The 26,134-nt window shown below is 38.0% G+C and overlaps 1 protein-coding gene across 4 annotated transcripts in view; it reads right to left on the reverse strand.

Moving 5' to 3' along the window:
- Nucleotides 1-25,747, reverse strand: part of LOC139473949 (E3 ubiquitin-protein ligase XIAP-like) — a 42,159-nt gene extending 16,412 nt beyond the window's left edge. Inside the window, exons 1-2 of one of the 4 annotated variants that reach the window (XM_071256791.1) lie at nucleotides 25,665-25,747; nucleotides 503-2,023 (exon numbers count right to left, since the gene is read on the reverse strand). In XM_071256791.1, the coding sequence (XP_071112892.1) occupies nucleotides 503-1,973 (1,471 nt within the window). In that variant the 5' untranslated portion in view covers nucleotides 1,974-2,023; nucleotides 25,665-25,747. Of the gene's footprint in view, nucleotides 1-502; nucleotides 2,024-2,432; nucleotides 2,687-18,067; nucleotides 18,122-25,655 lie in introns of those variants that run through there. The other 3 variants (XM_071256786.1, XM_071256790.1, XM_071256787.1) reach the window with 3 other exon arrangements.
- Between the last annotated feature and the right edge of the window lie 387 nt (nucleotides 25,748-26,134).

A 26,134-nucleotide genomic window follows, 5' to 3' on the forward strand; every position in this document is an offset into this window, starting at 1 on the left:
CAGAGGTGAGGTGAGGAGAGAAGAGATTATTTCAATAGAGCAAAGAATATATAAATCTGCATGTTTTTGGTTAATTTGTTGTTTATCGCTGCAGTCATTAACACACTGATTGAAATCAGAGCATCAATCTAGGCAATTGGGATATGAGTAGCTGAATTGTACTAGTAGTATGGATTTGTGTCAGTTATAAAATGCTAGCCAATTGAGATCGCACACCACAGTTTAACATGGATGCCTCCCTCAGACACAGCAAAATGACTCCTTGAAGAACGGTGGACATTTGTAAGGAAACACGAGCAAAGCTGGCCACAAACCAATGTCAGTCTTGTGAAAATATTTTCATGATCATACTTATAAGTTTAGCATATTTTACTAATGTAAATTGCAGGCTTATCAAGTATGATGTTTCTGAAAAAAGTGACGTCAAGTCCGAGCAGTGTTATACTCTTCCCACTGATCCAAAATAGCTGCAGTTACCATAAAATAGAGACAAAATACTTACCAGCATAAAAGAAGCCAGCCTTGGCCAGCATCTGGGGTGTCTGTTCCTTTCCACTGGGCCAGTTTCTGAAGGAGCTGACTCGGGAAGCTTCCACTGCATACTGTGGGTGTCTGGGCCGGTCAGTGACAATCCCCAGGCTGGCATCACTGACCACAGCAGCTGGCTGGGTGACGTTCATGAACTCAGATGTTCTGTTTGCAGATATGATAGCGGCTGGGTCCGGGACATTTCCTACATCCAATCCCATGACATATGGGCACATAGGAAAATGTCTCCGATGTTCTTCCATAGGGACATCGTCTTCGTCCCAGTTGCGAAGTATTCCTCTACAGAACACGCATTGAACGCGATCAACAGTCCCAGTAAAGTAGAATCCAGCTCGGGACAGATCTCTGGGGTCTGGAGTGTTCTGTCTTGGCCAGTTGACATCAAAGCTGGAGAATCGGTTGGCCTCCTTCTTCATAGGTGCAAATTCCTCCCTGGTTGGAGTAGCTTCTGAATCATGTCCGAGTCCGAGTCCTCTGGCCGTGCCAATAGCCTGGCGACTTGTTTCTGCTGCTCCAGAGTCTGTAGCCACAACAGGGAAGTTTGTCTGAGTTGATGTTGCCTGATTCTGCCTGAAGGTGGCGCTGGAATAATCAGGATTGTCTTCTGGTCGGTTTGAGAAGCTGCTGCTGGTGATTGCCGGGGAGTCGGTGCCACAGTATTGTCTGTGCAAGGAGTTTTGAATTTCCTGGTACTCTGATGGTTGTGGAACAAAGACTGGGATATTCACATCATCTGCTTCTTGAAAGAAGGAACATGATGGGTTCAGTTCTCTGTGAACCAACATTGGGTTCATATTCCGGCTCCATCCTCCCTTCACGACATCACAAGAAAAACATTTAACAACATCTTCATTTCCTGTGTAAATAAATCCTGCTTTGGCCAATCTGATTGGACTAGCACGGTCAAGTAACATCCATCCTGCAAATGTTTTCAGACGAAGAAGTTCAAACTTCATCTCTTCAACTGTGCTCATTGGTTCTCCAGATAATAATCGTCTGAAATACTGATTCTCAAGTGCAGACATGACTAGTCGACTGACTGCAAATATGACCAAGGAACAGATATAGAACAACCAATCTGTTGCAAATACAATATGCTTGAGAAATGTTTCCTTGGTAATCGTTTCCAAGATATCCTGTTCCTTGAAAATCCTTTCCTGTGGAATCTGTTCCTGTGAAATCAGTTCCTGTAGAACCCTTTCTTTGGGACTTATATATGTATCCTTAAGTTCAGTGCTAATTTGATGTATTGCAGGTATTGTAGAAGACTGCTCGGAAATAATTTTCTCTAAATGTAGCGATACTTCTCTTAATTCGTTTTCCGAATGAGCAGGTATGTTGCTGTCTATCAATTCTTTCTCAGGCTTCTTTTGTCTTATTGACTTGGACTGAGTAAGTTCATTATCAAAATATTTCACTGCCATGCCCCCTCTGAACCTTTACATTATTGTCTCCTGTCTTCTCAGCGACTGATCTGAAACAAAGGCAACTGAGAAATATAGACTTCCACAAGTCATGCAGTTATGGCGCGTGAGTGTTTATGTGGTGTGTCACTTTTTAAATTGGTAAATGTTCATAGAAATTGAATAAAAAGGAAATTTCAGGACTAATAATTAATATGACATTGCCATTCTTGTCCTTTCATATTATTGTAACGTGTCACATTCTGTAAGCAAATTTCCAGGAAATATTTTCATGGTCGATATAGGCTAAATGTATGCACTAGGCTACATGCACAGTAAATCTATAAAATGGCGCATCCAAAATACATTACTACAGTAAGGAACGTGTACACTGTAAATCGTGTCTTCGAGTTGGCGCTGTCTACGAATTCACATCATCCCCCTATATACTTTGGCTTGCATGGCCAGTAGTTATTTTACCTGTGGCACCAAATGTACGCTGACTGGCAAGTCATGCATCATGACCTTTGAATCGCCTTGGGCCATTTTGGTTCACACGAATGGCCAACGACCAGTTATCGTCATATCGTCGGTCCCCCGTTAGAGCGCGCACGTGATCGCATCTCGTTTTGTTTTTACTCGTTTTCATAAGAAGATAAAATATTAATCCGAAAATGAATATTGAAAACTCACAAAAACAGACCCTGTTTAAATATAATTTAGAAAGGAATCTGTCGAAAATCATGCAAAATTGCTCAGCGCAATATTTATAGATATTCTCGCTTCTCCACCAGCTGGGCTATGACATTTTTCACACTTCGCTACTTCCGGTTTGAAAGCGAGGCTTGGAGAGCAGAAGGTGAAGGCTGGATAGCACATGAAACACATGGAGATGTCAACAAGGCACGCAATCGGGACAAACTGTGACAATTTAACCATCCCGTTACATTTATCGTAAGTATTGAACATTATTCTTATTGACAAACTATTCTACTGTTATCTGGTCTCCTTACCGATATAAATTTGAATCTGGCCGTTCTGTTGTGATTTCAATTTAAAATATCCATGACCACCTGGTAACTCCCAGTGCAGTTTATAGTAGCTGAACAGACTAAATACAAATGCTACTGAAATCTTGTAAAGAATAATTCATTGTTTACACACCTTTAAGCCAAACTATTTATTGTGAGTTTAATAACTTTGCGCGTTGTATTTGAAGTCGAAATATTGACCTTTTGACCAGATATATGTCAGAAACTAACTAAATTGATATGTTGATATAATGTATCAAACTGTAACCTACTGAGAATTTACAATCGTAACAAATCAAAAGTTTGCATCAGTTGCGTATTTGATGTAAATTGTAATGGACTCAAATGCATTCCAATAAAATATTAGACCTCTCCATCTACTTGTGCCGTTGTGATTGTGAACAGTTGTTATTTTGATTGTCAATGTTGACAGATTAGATAGCATGAGGTGTAATATTTAAACTGAATTATTTAATTTACTGTACCAATTTAATCATGTCATGAAATGAACAAAAACCCAACTAATTAATGTCCAGTAAATGTTCAATCTACATTTGATCTTTATATAATTTACAGAAACAGATAACTCTTTAACAGTTTGTATTCAAATATTTCAAATGTATAAATTGATATTGACATTACTAAAAACTTAAATTATAAACAGAATTATTTTTAATTCCCATGCGTATTGCAATCATAACTCATTAATTCCCTTTGTTTAATTGTGAAACCCATCTGGTTTTATGTCCACAAACATGTTTTGAAACTTCTAAAACAAAAAGATTTCTTTTGTGCAAGCAATTGCCATGTATTATTGATTATTAATCATATCAATTTATATATAAGAATATAGTTGTGCTTACTGTGTCATTTTGCAATATTTATATTGTTATGATGTAATATTTTACTATTGTTAACAATCTTTAGAACTTTAGTTTATTTCAATCAAGTCAAGTGGTGTGATCATTTTGATATTTTTTTATAATTCAATCAAAATGCAAAAAATAAAAAAATATAAATACATAGAAGAAATTTGTTTTCCTTGTCAAATAACGATGATAGCATGAAATTATCTCATGCTCCTTGTATAGCATGCTCCTTGTGAAAATTAATTCCATTTCTTCTTCGAATGTACCTTATATGATGATTTTAGGGAGACATTACTGACAGGCTGTGACAGCTATCGATAATCTTGGAGGACAAAAAACTCTACATAGTATTCTTTTTGGTGATCCAAACTTAGATGTTTTCCTGAATACAGAAATATTCTTGACTGTACACAATTTTATAGAAACGACTAACAGATTCAGTAGCTAGCATATTATTGTTTCCAAACTGTTATTCATTAATATTGTTAAATCTATATTGAACACTAAAATGTATAATATTAGGATATGTATGAGATACACACTGTCTTCACTTTCCAGCACATTGTACATATCCTTCATATGAGCACTGTATATATATTGCGCACTATGTTTCCACAATGAGAAGCTTCAACTGTAAATTGTTCATTTTCATTATGCAATATTATGTATAACTGTATATAGGGAGACTGTATATAAGTGCTGCCCTTTGTCTTTTTGGACAATAAAATATTTTTAATAATATTTCATCTTGTGATCTGAAAAAGTTAATATTTTCAAGTCAAGATATTAACTTTAGTAAACCACATGAAGGGATAAACATTGCATTTGACAAAATAAATTCAAGTCTTATATTTTCTTTGTGATCTTCATGACCTTACTCAGAAAACCATAGTGTCCATGAGGCAGACTGACTGTAGGTGTGACAAAACGTGATATTTCACCTGATTTTCACTCCAGCGAAAGTATGTTTTCAACATGGTTAGACTAAACAAAGTATTTCATGATTAAATACATACTGGTAATGCAAATATCAAAACGTGTTTCATTAAAACAAGAGTGAATTTCTGTGTGACATTGATATAAAGAGCTTTAGTACACTGTCATTAAATTGATGCATCTGTTGAGTTTACTGTTTACAAAGAATATACTGTTTGAGTTTTCGACATATCAGATGAATTGATGCCTTCAAGATTGTTCTTAAGTAGCATATAATGTTACACACTGTGATTAAATTTCCTTAAACTTCTCTATTTCAGAAGAATTTTGTTTTCTAAATAAGCAATATTTTGAGAGAAGTTGAATATGCATTGTTTATAAAAAATGTTATTGAAGTAGGAATATTATTACAAATTATTGAATTATTGAATTATTCATTTCAGGCCAGCGAGTCAACACAATGAAGTACTAGTATCCGGTGACGGATGTCTGGAGGAGCTTTCCTCTGACAGTAACACAATGGTTACAATGTGCGTCCTGTCAAAGGACGAGGAAGTGTAAAGCCATAATCATTTAATAAACAAATGTGCTTCCTGTCATATTTCACTTAAATAGGACGAGGAAGTGAAAAGCCTTATTCACTCACAAATCAACATGGCCAATATTTATCGGACACTGAAAAAGCACATTGTACCATTTGTTTACAAGCAAGAAAATTATTTTCTGCTGGAATTTAATTAGGTGCTTTTGACTGACAAAGACACCCAGTCGATGTTAAGTTTTGAAAACTTATATTGTGAGAAATAAAGATATGAAAATTTTAGTTTGTTTTTCTTTGTTAAATATGAGAAATCCAGATTGTTCCATCAACATAATTTGTACCAATACATATATTTTATCTTGGCTTGATTGCCAATTGAAGTTTATTCCTTTTTATCTTTTGTTATTTTATTTGTACTCATATCTGATCAAGACATTTTCAAACTATTCAGGATAAATGTATTAGTAGCTTCCTTTTGATATACAATTACCTATCATCATACAGGATTAGGTGAGGGTGTTCAAGAAGTTGATAGTTGTATCAATTCTTATATTTCTTCAATATCATGCCTTAATTATATTTATCAATTTTTAGTTTCCTTTAACTTGTTTTAAACAGTTCACACATTATTACTTTTGTCGTGCACAGTGCAATCTCAATCGGCAGTAATCAGTTAAGTAAGTGATGTTTGAAGAACAAGTAAAGTATCATCTGTTTATTGTACACACTGAATAGATTTATCGCCCCTTCTGAATATTTTTTTTGACACACGAATTATTTTCATAATTAACATTGTAATATGTTAAAATGAAAATCATAGCAGAAAAAGTGTCTTTTGTCAACTGGACTCATGGCAAAACGACAGCGCGTTGTGCAGCAAACACCACTATGAAACGTGAAATAAACATGATCTCGATCTTGATCTAGAGTTCGCCAAGCCACGCATTGACTGAGCAATTTTGCAAAAGTACATTGACGTGTTTCATGTTATGCCGTTTATTTACGATACCCAACTTCTGTCATTGAATGTACTGTCACATTGTACCTATATGCCGACGAGGTTATGATAAAACAACCTATTTCTGAAATACGTATCTCGAAATGCACTTTTCCATTCACTTCCGGGATCCTGACAGCAAAATGCAAATTCCAGTGTGTTACAGGCATATTTTAGTTGGACCTCACGATTAAATGTGAAATATCTTATGTATTAGATACAGAGGATACCATTTTTTGTTTGTTTGAAATGTCCACCAGTGAAATGCACAACATGCTGTCTGTTCCCTATCAGCTGATGCGACTCCTACTGCATGGAGCTATGCTCTCCAAGCCTCGTTTTCGAACCAAGATGGCGAAAGTGTGAAAAAGGTCAATAGGGCCCGTAAGTCTCGCGAAGCGCTACTTCCGGTACCAGCATTTCCGGTGACATGCCAATATTCATGAACTAGTTCTGCTTTCGAAATGCGCGACCGCCAAAGCTAACTCTGTAGACGGGACCAAGTATACTACCATACTTGGTTGTCACCGCTGTTGACAGTCGTAAAAGTTTACTTATTTCGGTATAATATGATCGGTTATTTGTCATTCCTGCAAGGTGTATTGGTTCCTGATTGACAACTGACAACCATAGGACCGTTCGTAAAGGTATGTGTTCTTTTCTTTACCTTTAAAATAATTTTAACAACCAGTGCGGTACTATCGTTCAGACGCGTATTTATAGTCTCAGTGGACAGTGTTTTATGATTACGGAGGATGTGTTACATGTTTCTCTGATGTTAGATTATTTATGAAGATGTAACTACTAATAGGTAGGCCACATTACCCAACTTACCATGGTATTCTGGTATCTGACAGCATAAGCAGTGTCAAGGAAGCCGTGCCTTTGACAGTTTGAATAGGCATTAAATTATTAGGCAAGATTTGGAGGATGAAATTTGGAATATTTATGCTATGAACATATTTTTAAACGTGAAATATATTTAAGGATATTCTATTAATTTATTTTTTTAGTATTTATAGTATTTAATAAACCAGTCATATGTTTGAAACTTAAATTTAAAAAATGCATTATATTTGGTCATATATATATATATTTGCTCTGTCACTCACCTTTAATAAAGTAAATAATTTTCCATTATGGCATTTGTTAGCTTTGATGAGAAACTTATTTTTAAAATATGTTTTTTATGAAGGAAGGTTTATGCAATGTATAAAGCATATGCATAAATTGTTGTGTAATTATCAAAATTAGTTTGTATATTTAATGTGAATAGTTATAATAACATGCAGAGTTATTATTATTTGCACTTTGGTAGGCTTGAACTAAAGTTTTACTCTCATCTAAATGTAAAGGATGACAAAAATTAAGGAAGACACACACACACACACACACACACACACACACACACACACACTCAAAAATGGTTTATTGAAATAATTAAAAGTTTAATAACCTATTTTGGATGAATGATTTTCATAGCCCTGCCAATATATATATTAATCCCAAAAATAATTACGCTAATTAAATAAATGTCCTCTCAACATGCACCAAAAAAGAATATATGTGAAACTTCTATTATAAACATAAACAAAATTATAGTGTCACGAATCACTCAATAGTTAATCAAATAACCATGAAACCAAATCAATACATTATATCGATGACTATAATTTAGTATTTGAAATAAATATATCAAACCCTAACCTGTAAAACACACATATCCCTTGATTTCGAATTCCATTCGAATATACAATATTATGGGCATAATGAAATTGTGTCAGTCAAAATTTTTTTTTTTATTTTACTTGCGAAATTCAGTTGAAGACCTCTTAGTCTTAGGTGGTTTCAGGTTTGTGCAACAAGTAACTGCTGTTAGTATTCCATATGAATATTCACAGTGATATACCTATTTTTCAAATTGTGTAAACATTATTTGTTAGTCCGGTGATGAATAGAACTGGTGTTAGACAATGGTAATTTTACACTGTGTATGTACTTGATGTCTAGCTCTATGTTGTTGCAGAACATGAATGTTTTTTTTCTTGGTTATGCAGGAGTGAATTTCTGCTGTACAGCAACCAAAAGTCGAAGCAGCATCCAGCACACAGCAACTTCAAGTCAGAAGTGGCCAAAATGCAAGACAAATACACTGAATTGTGTAGGCGATCACCAATGACATGTCCTACATTAAGAAAGATTCTTACTATTATATGAAGTGTAATGTTATTCTGAGGGAAGAAATAAAAGTGTTACACCTTGTCAGCAATATAATTGTTATGACACTGCAGACTGTGATTGATAGCAGGATTAATTGTGATGAACGGTAGGGTTTTTTAAATTAATATTTCTGGTTGTGAGGCTCAATTGAACCAAGTAAAGAAAATTGCCACAAGTCCAAAACATTAATACATTTACCTTATCACTCAATCAACACTGATGAACACAAATTTAGTGCAACCATATTGACTTGATGCAGAGATAGAAACAATTGCACCTATTTTTCATATATTTGTGTATTTCAAATATTCTGGTCAAAATCCAAGTCAAACAAATGAGGTAACTGACATTTCACATTTTTCGCTATCCATTTGGACCAATCTGTTTTAAGATCTGGTCAAGAAATGTCAATGTTTATTGGCTATTGTTCTATGAATCAGTGTAATTTGCATGCTGGACCCTAAAACAGCGATGCAAAAACAAGACATGTTGATATTTCAACAAAGAATTCATTTCACAAAGCAACAACTGCCATGCCATTGGTTAAGTTAAATTTTCATTGGTAAGCATCTGTTGTATTTTTTTGGAAACTCTTGACCCATAAACATTCCATGTGCATTGTTATGATATTATATTCAATATCAATTCAGTATCATGGCTGATACCAGAAATATTAAAAAGACTTTTTTTGTATGGCATTATCCCAGACAAAAAACAATAAATAAGCTTCAGATCTATTCAGTAATTTTATTCCAAGGTCACAAGTATTAAACATTCATGGCAAATATTCCCAAATGCCAAACCTGAACAAATAAATGTGCCAGCATGCACTGTTACTGGTGTCAGTATCTAGATTCACACTGGACTGGAGAGTCCCAAGATGTTCTGCAACACCATGTTGATGACAAGTAGGTCCTGTTCCAGCAAGTGTCCAGTGTATATGGTGTATTCTGATGTTCACAGACATCATTTACAGAACCAGTACTTCAGATAGAACTTTAATATGTTTACATCTGTATACACAACAAGAGTTGTTCTTTCATAGGCAATGCAATGCTTAACCACAAAATATTCCCAAAAATATGTTATTGTCCGAGATGCTCTTGAGGTGCAGTTATGTTTGGCATCAAGGTAATTCTGGTGATCCATATGCATCTACTCGTGGGTCAGATGAGGAAATCTTTCTCCCCTCAAACATGGAAATATGGCCCAACTGCAAAAGATAAATAACACTAATGAGATCATATAATATATACTTCTAAAATACCAGTCATTTCTTACAATGCCCACATCAAGATATACTTAATAAATTAAGCATGTACATTGTACCTTCAACTGAATATGATAAACAAATGCTAAATGGGGTTGTAATGATCAAGTCTATTCACATCATACAGAATACATTTAAGTGAGGTCACTTTTCAGAGATCTTAAAAACAAACACTGCAAGGATTTAATCATCATTATTTACAAATTAGATTAATATTTTTTTTTGTGTGAATAAAACCTGATTTTTTAGTGCACATAACATTATCATCGTGATATTGGCACATATCCTTATTTATTTACACAGGCACCCCCATAAGTCTCCTTGCACAACATTAAGTATTGACAAAATTTGCATTGCCAACATGCACATGATAGGCCTTCTTTAAATATGACTATAGTTTGTGTCATCTCCCCTGGACCTACAAATATAATTTTGTGACGTTCCTTATCAGAGCTGAACATTTATTATTGGAAAAGGTTAAGGATAGATGTAATGAAAATTTGCCATAACATTGTATGGTGCATAAACCGAGAGCATATTGAAATACCTTCAGAACGAATGTTTATGCTCATTTTACAACGCCAACACCATTGTACGTGTGATGATGAACCATGAACCGACCAGTATTGCCTTATCAACACTGACAATTATACCAACTTATCAGAAGTGTGCAAAAAACTTACCTCAATATTTATGAATGGGTAGCGGCCAGTTTCACATCGACCATAGGACGTCTTGACAACACTGCAACTGCTTTGACAAGCCAACACTTGCTATTCATGTTCCCCATCTCGAGTGTTTTAATGCCTGTGACAATGTCATGTTTTTGTAAGTTACACCTGCGTGTTCCAAATATGATTCGCCGGGCCCTGTCCGACGTAACACTGCTGTCGCCATTGCCGCGAGACGTTGTTTGTCACCGGAAGTACTACATAACGTTATGTCTCGCGTAGTCCCGTGACCTACTTACACCCCCTATAGGTCCGTGGTTATAGTCAGTTAACTCACTTGCCTCGGGAAGATGCGGTGGTAGATGAATTCAATACAAAACAAGAGTTTGTCACTAAGGTGGCTAGATCTATATCCCAAGCCCCTTTTGCAGAATTTATGACATAATTAAATCTAAACAAACCACAGGTTTATTTATACATGTATGTGTCTAATGTATTTTGACATTTTGTTACATGTTTTTCTTTCCGAGCAGAGAATAATACTTTTAATGGATACAGATTAGGCCCATGTGACACTAATTCTGGAAAATACAATATCTGATGTTGGTCAACAGCTTATATTAACATGTAAAAAAATATAGTGAAACTCGTCCCCAACAACAGCTATAGGTGCGTTAGATACGTTCGTTGCGTGGGGTATTTACTCTAACGACCGGTTTCAATCGGTAGTTATGGTTACCAGATCTGAATTTTAAAATATGGTAATAAATCGATTCGGGCATAAAAATGATATTTTCAAAACATATTTTGCTTGTATACTCAAAGGCAAAAGATATTGAGACATACAAAACACAAACAGCATCGGTCAAACAATTGTACTACTTTGTGAGGGATAATATAACAGAAAGAGCAATTTCTGAGGGTGTGGTAACGAACAACAATCCATATAAGGAGCGCTAGCTCCTACCATATGCAAATGAGTCAGACCCGTGAAGATCCGGGGTAGAATAGGTCTTCGTCAACCCATGCTTGCCGTAAAAGGCGACTACATGCTTGTTGTAAGAGGCGACTAACGGGATCGGGTGGCATGCAGGCTTACTTACTTGGTTGATGCATGTCATCGTATCCCGATATCGTGACTGATGCTCATGATGTCAATCACTGGATTGTCTGGTCCAGGCTCCATTATTTACAGAGAGAAATGCGAACATTAGTGACTTAATTGTAGTGTAACCATAGAGTTCTAGATAATTTCTGTCATTAAACAATATATCACGTGACTAACCACGGGTCCGGGTAGTCCTGCGGGTACCTACTCAGTGCTCACTCGACACGGGTACCCGATTTACCCTATCTAGCTAATTCTTGCAGGTCAGGTTGACACCTGGATATTCAGAAGGAACCGTAACTCCTTTGTGAAGATTGTCCTTCTCCACCGACCTGTTGCCCGCCGCAAGAGTTGTCTACGCCACTGGAGACTTGACGTTGTGTTCTGCCGTCAGGATTGGCCGTCCTGCTTAAACATTGGCGCCACACTCGTATGCCATACATGTCATAGGACCATCTTTGCAGACACGCCTCTGTTTCCAAGTAAAGTGCGGGCTATAAAGGTTGCTGTCTGGAACTTGTGTCGGGGTTGCGTGGTTCGAATCCAGATGTTCTGCTCGGCGGCCACTATAGGGGCCGGTCTCTCTCGTGGTTGTTGGTTACGTTTTTCGAACTTTTTCAAACATATTTCCTGGTTCAATTCCAAAACTTCATATAAAAATCCACGTCACGATAACTTTTGCCTGTGAGTATAGTATTGGTGGTAATGACCTTGGGAACTACGCCATGTTTGCAGATTTGACCTCTTGGTATGTTTTCTACCATTGCAGCCAGAAATAGAGTAATACATCAATGCAAATTATTGAAATTATTGAAATTTGATCCATTTGAAGTATTATATGTGTACAGTACGTTTGATAAGTTCAGGGTTTCATTATTTAGTGCAATTTTATACACCAAATGGGATAACTCTTTTATAAATTCTTTTATAATAAAGGTTCTCTCCCAAATTCGCCATAAAACATCATATTTGAAGCATTGATGTAGAGTATTTAACTATTTGTAAAATCTTTAAGACTTACTCTGTCTGTCCAGTATTTGTCCAAATGAAGGAGAATTCAGTCATTCCATAACAAAAACAAGGAATAATGGATACGTTATGATGTATGTTATATTCACAGACACAAAAAGGTGTTCATAATGCATTTGCATATAGGTACGTAAAGGAATCTTAAATTACAAATAAGTCTCATATGAAATTTAATTATCTAAGTATAGAAAGATGTATCATGTGCAAACATTTTCCCATAATATTGCCTGTAGTCTGACCAGCTGGCAAAACATGTCCGAACAAAGGGAATCCATCTATCCCGTGAATATCCATGCACGTGTGTTTTAAGGTTGAATAGATGGACGATTTGAGGATATGTAATAATGAAGGATCTCTGACAGCAAAATATATTGACTCTACAGTGCTCGTTTATTTTAAATCTAAGTTCCAAGTGAAGAAATTATCAAAGGTTAACAAGAGTTATATATAGTCCACTTCTGTTTACAGACAGGTCAACTGACAAGAATTCGACACATTGAGCTCAGCCCTCCGGAACATACGCGTACCCCCCTCGCACCCGCTACCCAAACCACAATTAAAGTGCCCCGCCTACTACGGGACATCGCAATCGCATTGAATATACATGTATACAGGCTAGAACTTGCCCTTTTTGTTTTAACTCAGTGGGACTGAGGTCCATTTTTTAATTGATTCTCACATATATGAGGATTTACGTTATGATGTACAGTAATGAACGCTGTGTGTGAATGTATGCCAGATTTCTTTAATTTATCTTCAACCGAGCAATTTATTACATTATGCAGATGTGAACACGGGTCATACTCCTTGTAAATTATTTGATCAAATGTTTCAAAGGCGCTTGACACTCATTTAATTCTGTGTGCGCCTTTCTTCATGTATGTTATAATAGTTCTAGTCCAGCAGATGTGTGAAACAATTGTGCATTTCATCATAAAAGCATGAAACTTGGCAGAGTTATGGATCATGGTCCAACAAATAATTCTAGAATTGGCGCCATCCAAAATAATGTCTGTGACAGCCATGGCAGCCATTTTAAAATGGCCGCCCGGAAAATATTATCACAAGAAGATATTATGGTTTTACTTGTAAGAAAGATATATTTCCAGGGCCAATTTAACAGAATATGATACCCAGGATGTCAGAGGATGGTAACATTGAAAACTGGAGATGTAAGGGGGTCAGAACTATTGCTGAGTCAGCAAAATGTCAAAATAATTCGTTCTCAGCTACAAACTTCACCAATGCTCCGAACTGATTCAGAAAAAAGTCAATCCATGTTTATGCTCTACACTAGAGACCTTTGAGAACACATCACTGACTGTTAATATGGTTACTATATATTTTATCAGTTTATGTATATGCTTGACCATTACATACAGGTCTGATTTCCGGTCTACACATTGCAGTCCTTGCCACCTTAGTCACACAAGGCAGTGCATTTCAGTCCTGCTTGCTTGCAGCGTCCTTTATATCCCTTCTTGCACCCACCGCGCACAAGCTCTCTTGATGCTGAGCTGGCCTCAGGCAGGATTGTCCAGAATGGCTTCCAGTCAGTGGGGTCGACCCATCCCCAGTCGCTTGGAGATGGCAATTCTTGGGCCACTTCAAGAGCTTTTCCCCAGCAATGTCCACCCTGGTACACAACCCTCTTGATATGCTGCAAGTGCTGCCTGAGTGGACGGGATGGCATCCATAGCACGTCCACTCTTAGCAAATAGCTCTTGTCGAGCATCATTGATGTTCTCCCTACTGCTCGTGCGTTCATGGAGCAGGATAACGAACCGTTCCAGCACAGACACTTGAGCTTCAGATACATCATCTGGTCCTTCTGACAAAGCTAGGAATGTTGGGGTCACCTCCTCAAAAGCCTGCCATGTATCCCACCCAGTCTTCCTTCCCTTCTGCTGAAAGATGAAACAGTATCACAGCCAGTGTAGGCGTGAAAGTGAGGGAGAGCCTTGGATTTCTCAGGTCCAATCGAAGCAGAGATCTCGTGTTCAGGTATATAGTGAAAGTGCTGACCAGTTCCAAAGGCAACCCATACCCCCTGGACTACCCTGACTACTGCTGCCACTGCTAAGACAACAATGTCTGTATCGACTGTCCTGAGGAGGATCTTTTGGTAGCCATGGTGCATCGTGGAACATCCGTGTATCCACCTCCTCGTGACTGCAAAGGGCCAGTAGGCTGGTGTCTTGTGAAGGATGTCACAGAACCTGTGAGCCGTATGTGGTAACAACCTGCTTGTCAGTTTCCAGTTGTGAAATGTTCCCTGTCAAGAATGCAAACAGCTCTTCTTTGTTTGCATCAACACGTAGAAACTGCTGCCAGTTTCCGGGGAGACTGGTGGATCCTTCTGATGCCTTTCCCTCGCTTACTTCTAGTCTGAGCCTTGAGACTGTTCTCCTGATACTCATCCCAAACTACATCAACCCGATCAGCTTGTTTCAGTTGGCTCTGAATGTATGTACAGACTACATTCAGAGCGTAATCTCTGAATGTTTTGACAGCCAGTGGTTTGAGAGTGTGCACCAGCACAGCTCCATCAAGGATAGTGACATTGGTTTCTGGCACATCGGGTTTGGGTTGTGCCCAGCAAAGTTCCAGGCACACAAGCAGAGCAGACTTTGTACCAGACCTGAGCTTGCCATCCTGAGATAATGATGGGGGGCATACTTGATTCGCATGACAGAGAAGTCCTCCAGGTTGCCATCTTGGGACTGGCAGGCAATGTAGAGTCGTGAGAACAGAGAGCAGTCACTCTTTAAGGAAGCGACTTGCAAAAGGCTCTTGGATATCTTCCTTGTAGGGGGTCGACTGAATAGAGCCAGCTTGTTCTTCTTGATTGGCTCCATAATACATACTGATCGTTGCAGCAATCGGTCATCTACATAGGTCTGATACTGTTGCTGACCTATCTCCACAGCCTTGCCAACTGAAGATGCCACAGCAGGATCAACGATGTTTCTTGTGTTCAGTCTCAGAAGGTCCCTCTTTTCTTCAATGAATGGGTTGCCCATTTCCACCAATACTTCAACAAGACTTTGCACATGTTGGGCAAAGATCACTTGGGAGCTATTTTTCTGCTCATGGTGGTGTGTCTCTTGTCCTTCGAGTTCTGTCTCCAAGGATGCTTAAAATTCATCAGTCATTCGTATCACTTCTGGTCCAGTAAGCATCCAACGTCTGAGTGCCGCAGGAGTTTGGGTAAGCCCAACAGCCCCACCATCACTCTTCACAGCAGCTTTATTTTGTTCATGGGCCTGGTCCATAGCCATTGATGAGGAGACCCGTTTTGACTTGTGAACAGTGAAGTTTCCATTGTTGAACTTTGCTTCGATTTGTGGGTGAGCTTTCTTCAGAATAGCCATATCTCGAATGTGCCAGAACTTGTCCCCAGCACTCAGTTTGGCAAGGAGTCCTTGGTCTTGCAGGTCTAATGCACATTGTCTAACACGACTGTCTAGGCGGAAAGTGGACACTTCGTGGAGTTGCTCTTTAATAGATGCCTTCTCACAGACGAAGCAGGTATTTTCTGATGTGGCATCCTGTTGATGACTTTGACGGGTATACTTTCTAGTGCTTGCTGAATCAGGGTCATCATATTTTGCTGTTGACTTCTTCTTTTCTGCCCTTTGTAGCCTTGCAGCACTAAACTTTGACACAGTATTTGTGCCACCTGCAGAGTTTTGGCTATGCCACCTCCTTCATCCAGGCGTCTCACATCTATGGGCAGGGGTAATTCATGCAGCACTTGGAAAAGCACACTGTTCTCTAAAAAGGTTGAGTAACCATGGCCAGCACCAACATCATGACGCTTTGATTCTACTGGGCATTGCAAAGCTTCACTTGTGACTGTTTGGCAAAGAACACACTTAGTCCAGTCAGTTATGGGTGTCTTTTTGTATGGATCAGGCTGCTCTGGACTATAAAGCTGATAAGCTTGAGACATTGTCACTGTTACCACTACCACCTCGAAATGACACTTTCTGCTAACTCAGCATTAATTCTCTGCACACATTGGAGCTGCAAAAGACCACGTTCTGCATCATTCAAACATAGCTTAATATTACTAATATTGGGGGCAATATTCCAATTATTTGGGACCTGCAAAGAGTCATCAGTGATAAATAAATACAAACATTTCAACATCGCGAGTGATTTTGAGTCGCCATTTTTAAAATGGCTGCCAATGCTGACATAGCCACTTTTTCTGGTGGCGCCAAATCTGGAATTGTTCTTGAGGGCATGGTCTATGACTATACCAAATTTCATGCTTTTATGACAAAATGCACAATCCTTTGATATTGTTCACATATCTGCTGGACTATTCCCCTTGTGGTCAATATTACGTTATGTTGAGTGTCGGTGAGGTTAATGCACTTCTGTGTGTGGGGCGCTCGCGCGCGCGCGCGTGTGTGTGTGTGGTGGAAGGATACACATGTGCATAGTGACAGTATGCATGTTCGTAAGTGTACCTGTGTATGTGTCTACGTGTTTGTGTATGACTGCGTGCGTGCATAACTGTATAAGTAATTTGGAGTGTGTGTGTGCGTGCGTGTGCGTCTGCATATGCATGTGTGTATGTGCGTTCAACGATTTTCATGATTATGACGTTATACATATGATTTTCTATCTAGTGTCTCGTAGGCCACACCTGTCGGATGTTATATTTTATTGCTTGTGTGCGCGTTTTAGTATGAAGTGTTTATAACATGTGACACTATAGTAAACATTATTCATTCTCTCTGTCTCTCATACTTAATTTAACGAGTCCCTGTTAGATACCATTTTATTTGAAAACGTGTCAAACGGTGATGAATGTAGTAATATATTTATTACTCATTTATATAAGCTTTGCACATTCATCTCAACTTTTTTTCGCTGAAAAAATGACGACGTTGGTATGGCTGATGCAGGGATTTACTCAAGGAATTTTCTGACATTGGCCCTTTATGTGAAAATTTCAAATATTCCAGAGGTACGCCCACACAGCACAATACTAAAATGCCTCATTGTATTTAATAATGTGGGCCTTTTTTTCAAATTTAGGGGCTAAAAGCACAAGGTCTCACCCTAGAATTATCCCTGGTGGTGTATGAATACAACACTTATATGATTCGATCATGGAATGTTCTCGAATGATGCAACCTCGCAATAAAGTGTGAAGCTATCTCCGACATTTCCGAGAGCCATTGCAAAAAAGATAAGATGCAGATTCTAAACACGTTAATAACAGCATAAAAACACACATCACCTATTTAGAAACATCTGCATAATAATCTACGTTCATATAGAATCTAATAATCCAACTCGATTCTTCCTGGGCGAGGGTAGCCACACAGATAATGACTGATCGAGTCAGTCAATGTCACTTTCCCTGTGCGTTTTCATACGAGTCAGCGGGTAGTTTGTATGTTATGAAAATGCGTGTACTTACCGTCAAGTAATACCAATAACGGTACTGCAAATATTCACCACACGGCATTGCACTAGCTGACAAGAGGACGACATATTTCTAATTCCAATTTACCTATACTAGATTGCTGTTCAGCCATATCGATCTGTACATGCGCGCCGATGTCATGGACTAGAATCCCGCCTAGCCATAATTCTTCCCGGAAATTCTACCATATAGCCAATGTTGCCAAGAGTTTCTCATTTGAAGAAAAGCCACTGATTTGCACAACATATGGCTGTTTGGACTCAGAACTGCTGTCACCAGCCATCTACATCCATTCCGTTCAGCCAAAGATAATCGTTGCCAAAATATTCCTGGAGCATCTCGGTATGGATCGCCCTCCATGTAATGATATTTTGAAGGTATCGATGACGTAATTATTAATAAAAATTAATTTAATTATAAGCCTGAATATTGCAACAATATAGTCTTTTGTGGCAGTTATATATCTGTCGACCCGTACCTGGATTATAACAACGTGATCAAAGCTCAGTGATCGCGTTTATCACAAGCAAAATGGATATTTCTTGCAAAGTGCACTTCGATGCCACTAGTCACTGTTGCTAGGCGGCCACAACCCTGCATGGAGCTGAACTCGCGACCGACTGACCGTTATATTTTTAACAAGGGATGACTGTCGTTACGTCGACTACTCTTTCCCAAGCTGAATTATTATTTTTCTTTGTCACTTTGATTGTTCTATTTCATTTCAACTATCATGTACCTTGACTGACTACAAATAGCTCTCGACCCGTGCAGATCCGGGGTAGAATAGGTCTTCAGCAACCCATGCATCTGGAAAAAGGCGACTATGCTTGTCGGAAGAGGCGACTAACGGCATCGGGTGGTCAGGCTCGCTGACTTGGTTGATGTATTTCAATGATATTAATCACTGGACTGTCTGGTCCAGACTCGATTATTTACAGACTGCCGCCATTTAGGTTGAATATTGCTGAGTGCGGCGTTAAACAACAAGCCAACCAACCAACAATCATTACAAGTATAGGTCATATAAAATACTAACAAAAGGTTATAGACGACGAAACCTGTGTTTATGATACTGAATGTGTGTCGGGGACGACGATCTGATCCTCCCCGACCCGAAACAGGATCTCCCACCGGCCACAGCCATGACAGGTATGCACTGACAACAAACCAACGTGGTGTTTTGTTTACTTCCGGTGCACGCAGTTCAAATGGTGACAAGGGCCTTCCCAGAGTGTGACACCTTCGTTTCACTCTCGGTAACGTCGGCTCCCGCACATCTCTACTTACATATAGGGGGTATATATTTTTATTTACTGACCAATAACGAGTTCCTGTGGGGTGACCATATTTCCCAGATGAATTTGCCGTTTTGTTTCGAGATTGCAGACTAACGGAAATTTGTCCCCGAACTTCCACCCCCCCCCCCCCCCCCCCCCTTCCACACCATCGGTTTCCATGGCAACAACTTTGATTTTATACTGTTTATATTGGTGTGTACCTGACATAGAAATACAAAGTTCCGAATCCCAGTTCCATGGTATTGTTTTGATAGCTCAATAACTACTCTTGTGTACGGACAGACAGATTAGTGAGTAACACTCTCATCAAGACGGACTTAATGTGACAGTCAGATGATTTGTGCTTTCGAATATGGGGGGCCGGGGGGATTGTCATCTTCTGATGACTCTTGTTTGTAAACATATATAGTCATTCGGTTGTAAGAACTAGAAGCATGCTGGCCACCTATTATAGTGGGCAGCTTTGACGGACCCAGGGCCTAGATTTTCGAAACGATCTTAGCCCTAAGATTATCGTAAAGTTATCGTAAGGAAATCGTAGGCTATCGTAGCCTATTTTCGAAACTATCGTAGCCCTAAGATATCTTAAGTTTGTCGTAAATCTAAGATAGCCCTATACCTGTCGTAAGTTTATTTTATCTTCATCCAAGATGGCGGCATACTTTTCCATAGATATTGTGCCAAACAACTACCCAGCTAACACACGACGTTGTCACAACGTTGTGGAAAGGTTGTGGATAGGTAACGTCGTGAAATAACGTTGTCACAACGTTATTATAACGTCAACGTACAACGTTATTTCACAACGTTACAACAACGTTGCACATTCACGTTCTGAAAACGTTGTACATCGGACATAGCACAACGTTTTGTAACTACGTTTCTGAAACGTCGGTGAAACGTTATAACGTTTGCTTCTTGATAGTCATAAAGGAATAGAACTGCTTTATCAAAATCAACATGGATTTGTCAGAATACCAAGGCAGTAATGCTTTACCTTTCTGTATATTCGGCATTTGAATTTTCATCTCTTAATTCTAAAATTTCCAGAACGTAATTGCGTATCTCTATTACAACGTTAGTATTACGTTACATTGTAACGTTATTCCACAACGTAACAACAACGTTGCAAATTAACGTTGTGATAACGTTATGCTTTGGACATTACAACACTTTTTGTAGATGATGTTTAGGAAACCACTTGTAGATCTATCATCTCGTAGTTTTATTTTTTTTAAACATATATATCTATGAAGGAAGTTATCTGTCTACTAAATGTTGTCACAAGCAAAATTACAGTTAAAAACACATTGGCGCGCATTTTTTGCGGCGTGAGAGTGACTGCTGAAAAGTTTAGCCTGTTGCCTCGTGTAGTGACGTCAAAATGACGTCACATTGTCGCGGAAGATTTGTTGTCACCAGCCATCTTAGTTCAAGCTCACTCTGGATATATTACAACCAAGTGATTGTGCAGCAACGGGAACTGGACAGATGATCTGTGAATTCGGATAAGGTAAGTTATTTTTCAAAAGCAGTCTCCGCTTGTTGATATATTTCTGTACATGCAGATAGTCAAATGATTTAAATGTATCGTATTATTCAGAAGTGGCGGGGTTTAGAATGCAGTTTGCCGATCACTTTCACTGAGCTGAGCGTCAGTGTTGATAGTAATATTTGATACACAAAACGTGATGTATATAGAGGTGAAGGAAGCCCATGACTTTTTACCATATTATTATTTTATGGATACCAAATGAAATTACCAAGGGCAAGTGGTATATGTTTGACCAGAATTCAGTCTGGCGGCATTTTGTGGTCGTCATATTATGTTCGGGTTTCGATCATAAGCGTATAAGGTCTGTAGGCCTAAATAGGCCTAACGTATGCATCGCCTACTGACCACTGACAGTTATTGCCATTTCTTCAGTGTTATTTCTGAAATCTGAAAGTTTACATGTACTGACTTTGATTTTTGTGAAACAATGTGGCTCATTCAGGCCATGGGAAAGGTTGAGTAGATTTCTCTTATTCAGCGAAGAGAGGGAATCAAAACAATGGAAGTATTTTCAGATCGACTCTCTGTAGGCTCCTAGTTATAGCCCTAGTCTAAAGGGCTCAATGATGTTATGAACAATTGTATTTTCGGGAAGAGGCAGAAACATACTTGTTGTTCCCGAAAAGGCCCAATTAGCACTGACTGAAGTAGCCTAAATGTCGATCATATATGGTTGTTAGTGCTATCTATAAAGTTTATTTGAGCAAGGCGCTTATCATATGTATTTTTAATATTTCCAAAAAAAAGAATCAATTCATCATTTTCCGATAACTAGATCTATGTCCGACTCCCTTCTAATGAAAACGAGCAAAAGTAAAACGAGTCTCGTCGCGCGCTATAACGGGGTGTTTGCGGTATTGTTCTCGCTGGTGATGATAGCTAGTCGATAGTCAAAAGTTAAATATCACCATACATTGTCAGTGATTTGGTCATCGTTTGTTGATTATTAAGGTGAGATAGGTGTAGATCTAGTCAATGTGCACCAATAAAAAATACAATGGAATTGATAGCAACCATATTCGTTCTCCGTATGTTGCCAGGAAGGCTACCATACTACAGAATTATATTTAACGATATTGAACTGTATTATGTTAATAAACGTAGTAAGTATATGATACTTGGTTCTCTGAAACATTTTGGCAATGAGAGAGAATAAAATGGTGATCGAAAACTGAACGCGTAAGTTCCAGTGCTCGCTACGAAATCGTACTGTAGCTAGATCTATATAAACAACGCTGCGATGAAGATGTGAGTGTGAGTCGTTATTAGCTACAATGCCTGTCTAATATATATGTTCCCGTTTGGATTCCGGTTTAGAAAAGGTCCCCAACAAACCATATTTGTACTAACATGATTGTGTGTCATTGTACTCTGACAGAGGTTGTGAGACGAGGTGTTGTTTTTTTTATGATGGTACTCATAATTGTGTTACTTATATACTCATAATTTTGTTACTTATATCTGTAGCCTGAGTTTATTTCCGATCGGACCTTACACATGAAGACTTTAGATTTACAGTTTTCCTAAATTTTAGGCAATTATACAATGTATGTTATCTTTTTGTTTAGACTACAGATCTAAATGTATGCTTATTGAATATAGTTTTAGTTTTGACCTTTTTAATATGTTTTCTTTGCAGCAAGGGGGAAAATGTTACACGACCATTCGAGGAGATAAAATCAAGAATGTTGAATCATTGAGGAACACACCAAATAAACCCTGGGCTGTGAATTATGTTAACGTAAGTACAATTGTTTACAGTTACATTCCATTGTCTATATCCATGTTAATTGGTGTGTTTTTTTGTTGCTTGAAATGAATGCTAAGAATGTAGATCTATTTATATAAATCTATGCTCGTACCACGTTTTGTATTCAACCTGATTCTTGATGTCTCTGAATGAATGTTAAAATTTGTTTCCATCAGTCACTTGAATTATACATTATTGTTTGAATATTGATAAAACCTTATCTCCAAATGAATGTTTCTCGTCATATGAAATCTTTCATATACCTGCTTGAGATTTATTAAGCTGTTTGTATTTCAGGGAAGTGGAAGTGAACACCAAAGAAAGAAGATTCTGGCATTCAATAATTTAGAAAAGTGTATAAATTTTCTATAATCTAAAAATAATAAAATGTCAACGCAAATATGTCTTGGAGTTCTTTGTTGAATGGTGACTTCGCATGACTGAAAGTTGAAGTATACAATATGGACTTGATTAGAGTCCGACCATTTAATATTCAAGGAGGTGGGGACCTGGAACCTTTCTATGGAGATTACATATGTTTTCGGTCACAGCTACAAAAGCAGATATATGATTTTCTTTAACTCTATGAGCCTGAAGATAAGCACCTTGCATCTAGATCTATGTCATTTTTTTTGTGGCAGGCATTTTTTTCACCAGTCTGAACCGTTATTATTTTTGTCAAGAATTTTCGGTGACAATATATTTTTTCGATAATATTCCAGGACCCGACCCTCCCCAGAAAATATCACATGGTCAACCCCTTACATTGTCTGCCATTCTTTTTTTTGTTTCTTTCAGTACAAGCCTAAAGGGTAATGGTGTCTAACTTTCTAATAGTCAAATCATGTATCTAGTTAACAGCTCAGTGGTGTTTTTACATTTTGAACATTGTTAGCAAAACACGATCTAACTCACTGTTAACCGGGCTATTCGACGCCCTGGTTTTCAAATATTGGTAAAAGGTATCTCGAATCATACACATTCACGTGACTAAAGCATATTCTAAAACATTTTTGGGGGTTGTTTTTACAACATTTTAGTGTGGAATGGTCACAACCGTATTTCATCCTTGTAACAAAGTTATTTCACGTCGTGACAACGTCCGTGGTAGTACACAGAATAACGTTGTAGGGACGCATTATTATAACATTGCCACAACGTAAATTACAACATAACCACAACGTCAAATACAACGTTCCCTCAACGTAAAAATACAACGTTCCCACAACGTAAAATACAACGTCATCACAACGTTGTGACGACGTGAATATGACGTAACACAACGTTAGGCCATGACGTTGTGACAACATAAATGGGAGTCCACAGAATAACGTTATATGGACGTAACATCCGCAACGTTACCACAACGTAAACACAACGTTATCACAACGTTCCCACAACGTAAAATACAACGTCATCACAACGTTGTGACGACGTGAATATGACGTAACACAACGTTAGGCCATGACGTTGTGACAACATAAATGGGAGTCCACAGAATAACGTTATATGGACGTTACATCCACAACGTAAACACAACGTAAACACAACGTTGTCACGACGTTGTCACAACGTGAAATTGTTAGCTGGGTAGTCCGCTTACGTTCAAACATTGACATTTCATGTTGTAAAACTGAGTGATTCAAATTGACACTTCGAAAACACGGAGAACGCATCAAGGATTTCAAGTTAAATGAAATCAGACAAATCAGTTTATTAGCTCTACTTAATTTAAAAGGATAGAAAATGACTACATTATATGTATGTTCACGTTAACTTGTGGCGTGTTCCATGAGACAACATAACTTGACAATTCCTAAATTATCTCTCTTTGCGAACGAAAATTAGTGTCACTTTTAAATTTTGAAAATAATTATGGATCTAGATAGATAAACAAATAATTTCATCATCTAAATACTAATAGCTTGATATTGTATTTAAGTCCTTGCTTTATTCATGAAATATATTGGATACATAAGTAACAAAACAAACTTAACAAGCTTAGATTGTCATATAAACTTGCTTGTGGGTGAGCTGCTTCCTGAACAATTTTTGTTTTGAGTGTGTCCACGTTTAATGTTGGTGTTTACAACTTGACTTTTGACATAAACATAAAAATAAACAGTATACATCACTTAACATCAGACTTGAACACGCATGTTAAATGCTGAACGCATATGCAGCTGGGAAATCCCCGTGACGTCACTGGGAAACACCCCGCTTTTTCAATCTCTAACACAAATGAGTTCTCTGTCAGAGTTACGACAGGTATCGTAACTCTGAACGATCTGCGACAGGTTTACGAAAGTTTCGAAAATCTATCTTATCTTAACCTTAAGATATCTTATCTTTGAACGTAAGTTGTTAAGATTTATCTTAGCTAAGATCGTTTCGAAAATCTAGGCCCTGAGGAGTGGGGGAGTGTGGTCGTTATCTTTATATATATTCTGAAAAAGGTAGGGTGGCTACACTAACGCCCCCCCCCCCCCCCCCCACCCCCCCCACAAACACACACACACAAACAAACCAACACAAACAAACCAACACACACACACCGCTTTTGGATCTGCCACTTTACATACTTAGAAAACTGAAAGTTTATGAAAATACTATAATATATAATATCTCTTTTCAAAATTATTAAGAAATACTGTCTCGGTTAAACACGTTATAGAAAGACAGGGTGATGAAGGTATTTCTGTTACATCATGTATTTATGACTTGTCCTCTCTCATGTTTGCTGATAATGTCTCAGCAATGTCTGACACGTGGTCACATCTGAGAAGAAGGATAACTGAACTAGAAAAGTTTGTTTTTTGTTGTTGTAAACATACTGGTATGAAAGTATAAATAAAACTAAGTGTATTGTGTTTAGAAAGTGTGGTCTATAAATCATGAACAATAAATGAATAGAATAAATTGATAAATTGCTGGCAGACCTGACTTCCAAATAAGGTATGGATAACTGGTACGTACTGTACTTACTGATCACCATGAACTCTCGAAGTTGAACAGTTGACTCAAAACATAAATCTCCACTGTGTCGATAGATGTCAGAAGACAACAAGTTAATGTAGTTCGTATGTATATGTGTGTTCTATAAATGTAAGGTAATTCTGAGTAACATGGAAGGAATTCTTCCGGTTCAACCCAACTCGTTGAATGATTGACGTGGGGTTGTGCAATGAACTGGATTGGCCTGTGGTTTTGAACGATTCTATAAGTAGCAATTACTCCTCCATTGCGTCAGTCGTCAGGCAGATCATTCAGCCTGTTATAATCAATAACTTGATAGCACAATACAGTCGAAACATTTAGATTTGAAACGGGATTATTCATTTATAAAATACAATTGCTTAGAATAGAACTGACCAGGAAACAGTGCTACATCCGCCTGAGCACGGGAGTCCGTATCTAAAATTAGACGCCCCGTGGAGATGGTCATGAATATGCAT

This window comes from Haliotis cracherodii, unplaced genomic scaffold (genome assembly GCF_022045235.1).
Source record: "Haliotis cracherodii isolate W230 unplaced genomic scaffold, xgHalCrac1.p SCAF_3, whole genome shotgun sequence".
NCBI lineage: Eukaryota > Metazoa > Mollusca > Gastropoda > Lepetellida > Haliotidae > Haliotis > Haliotis cracherodii.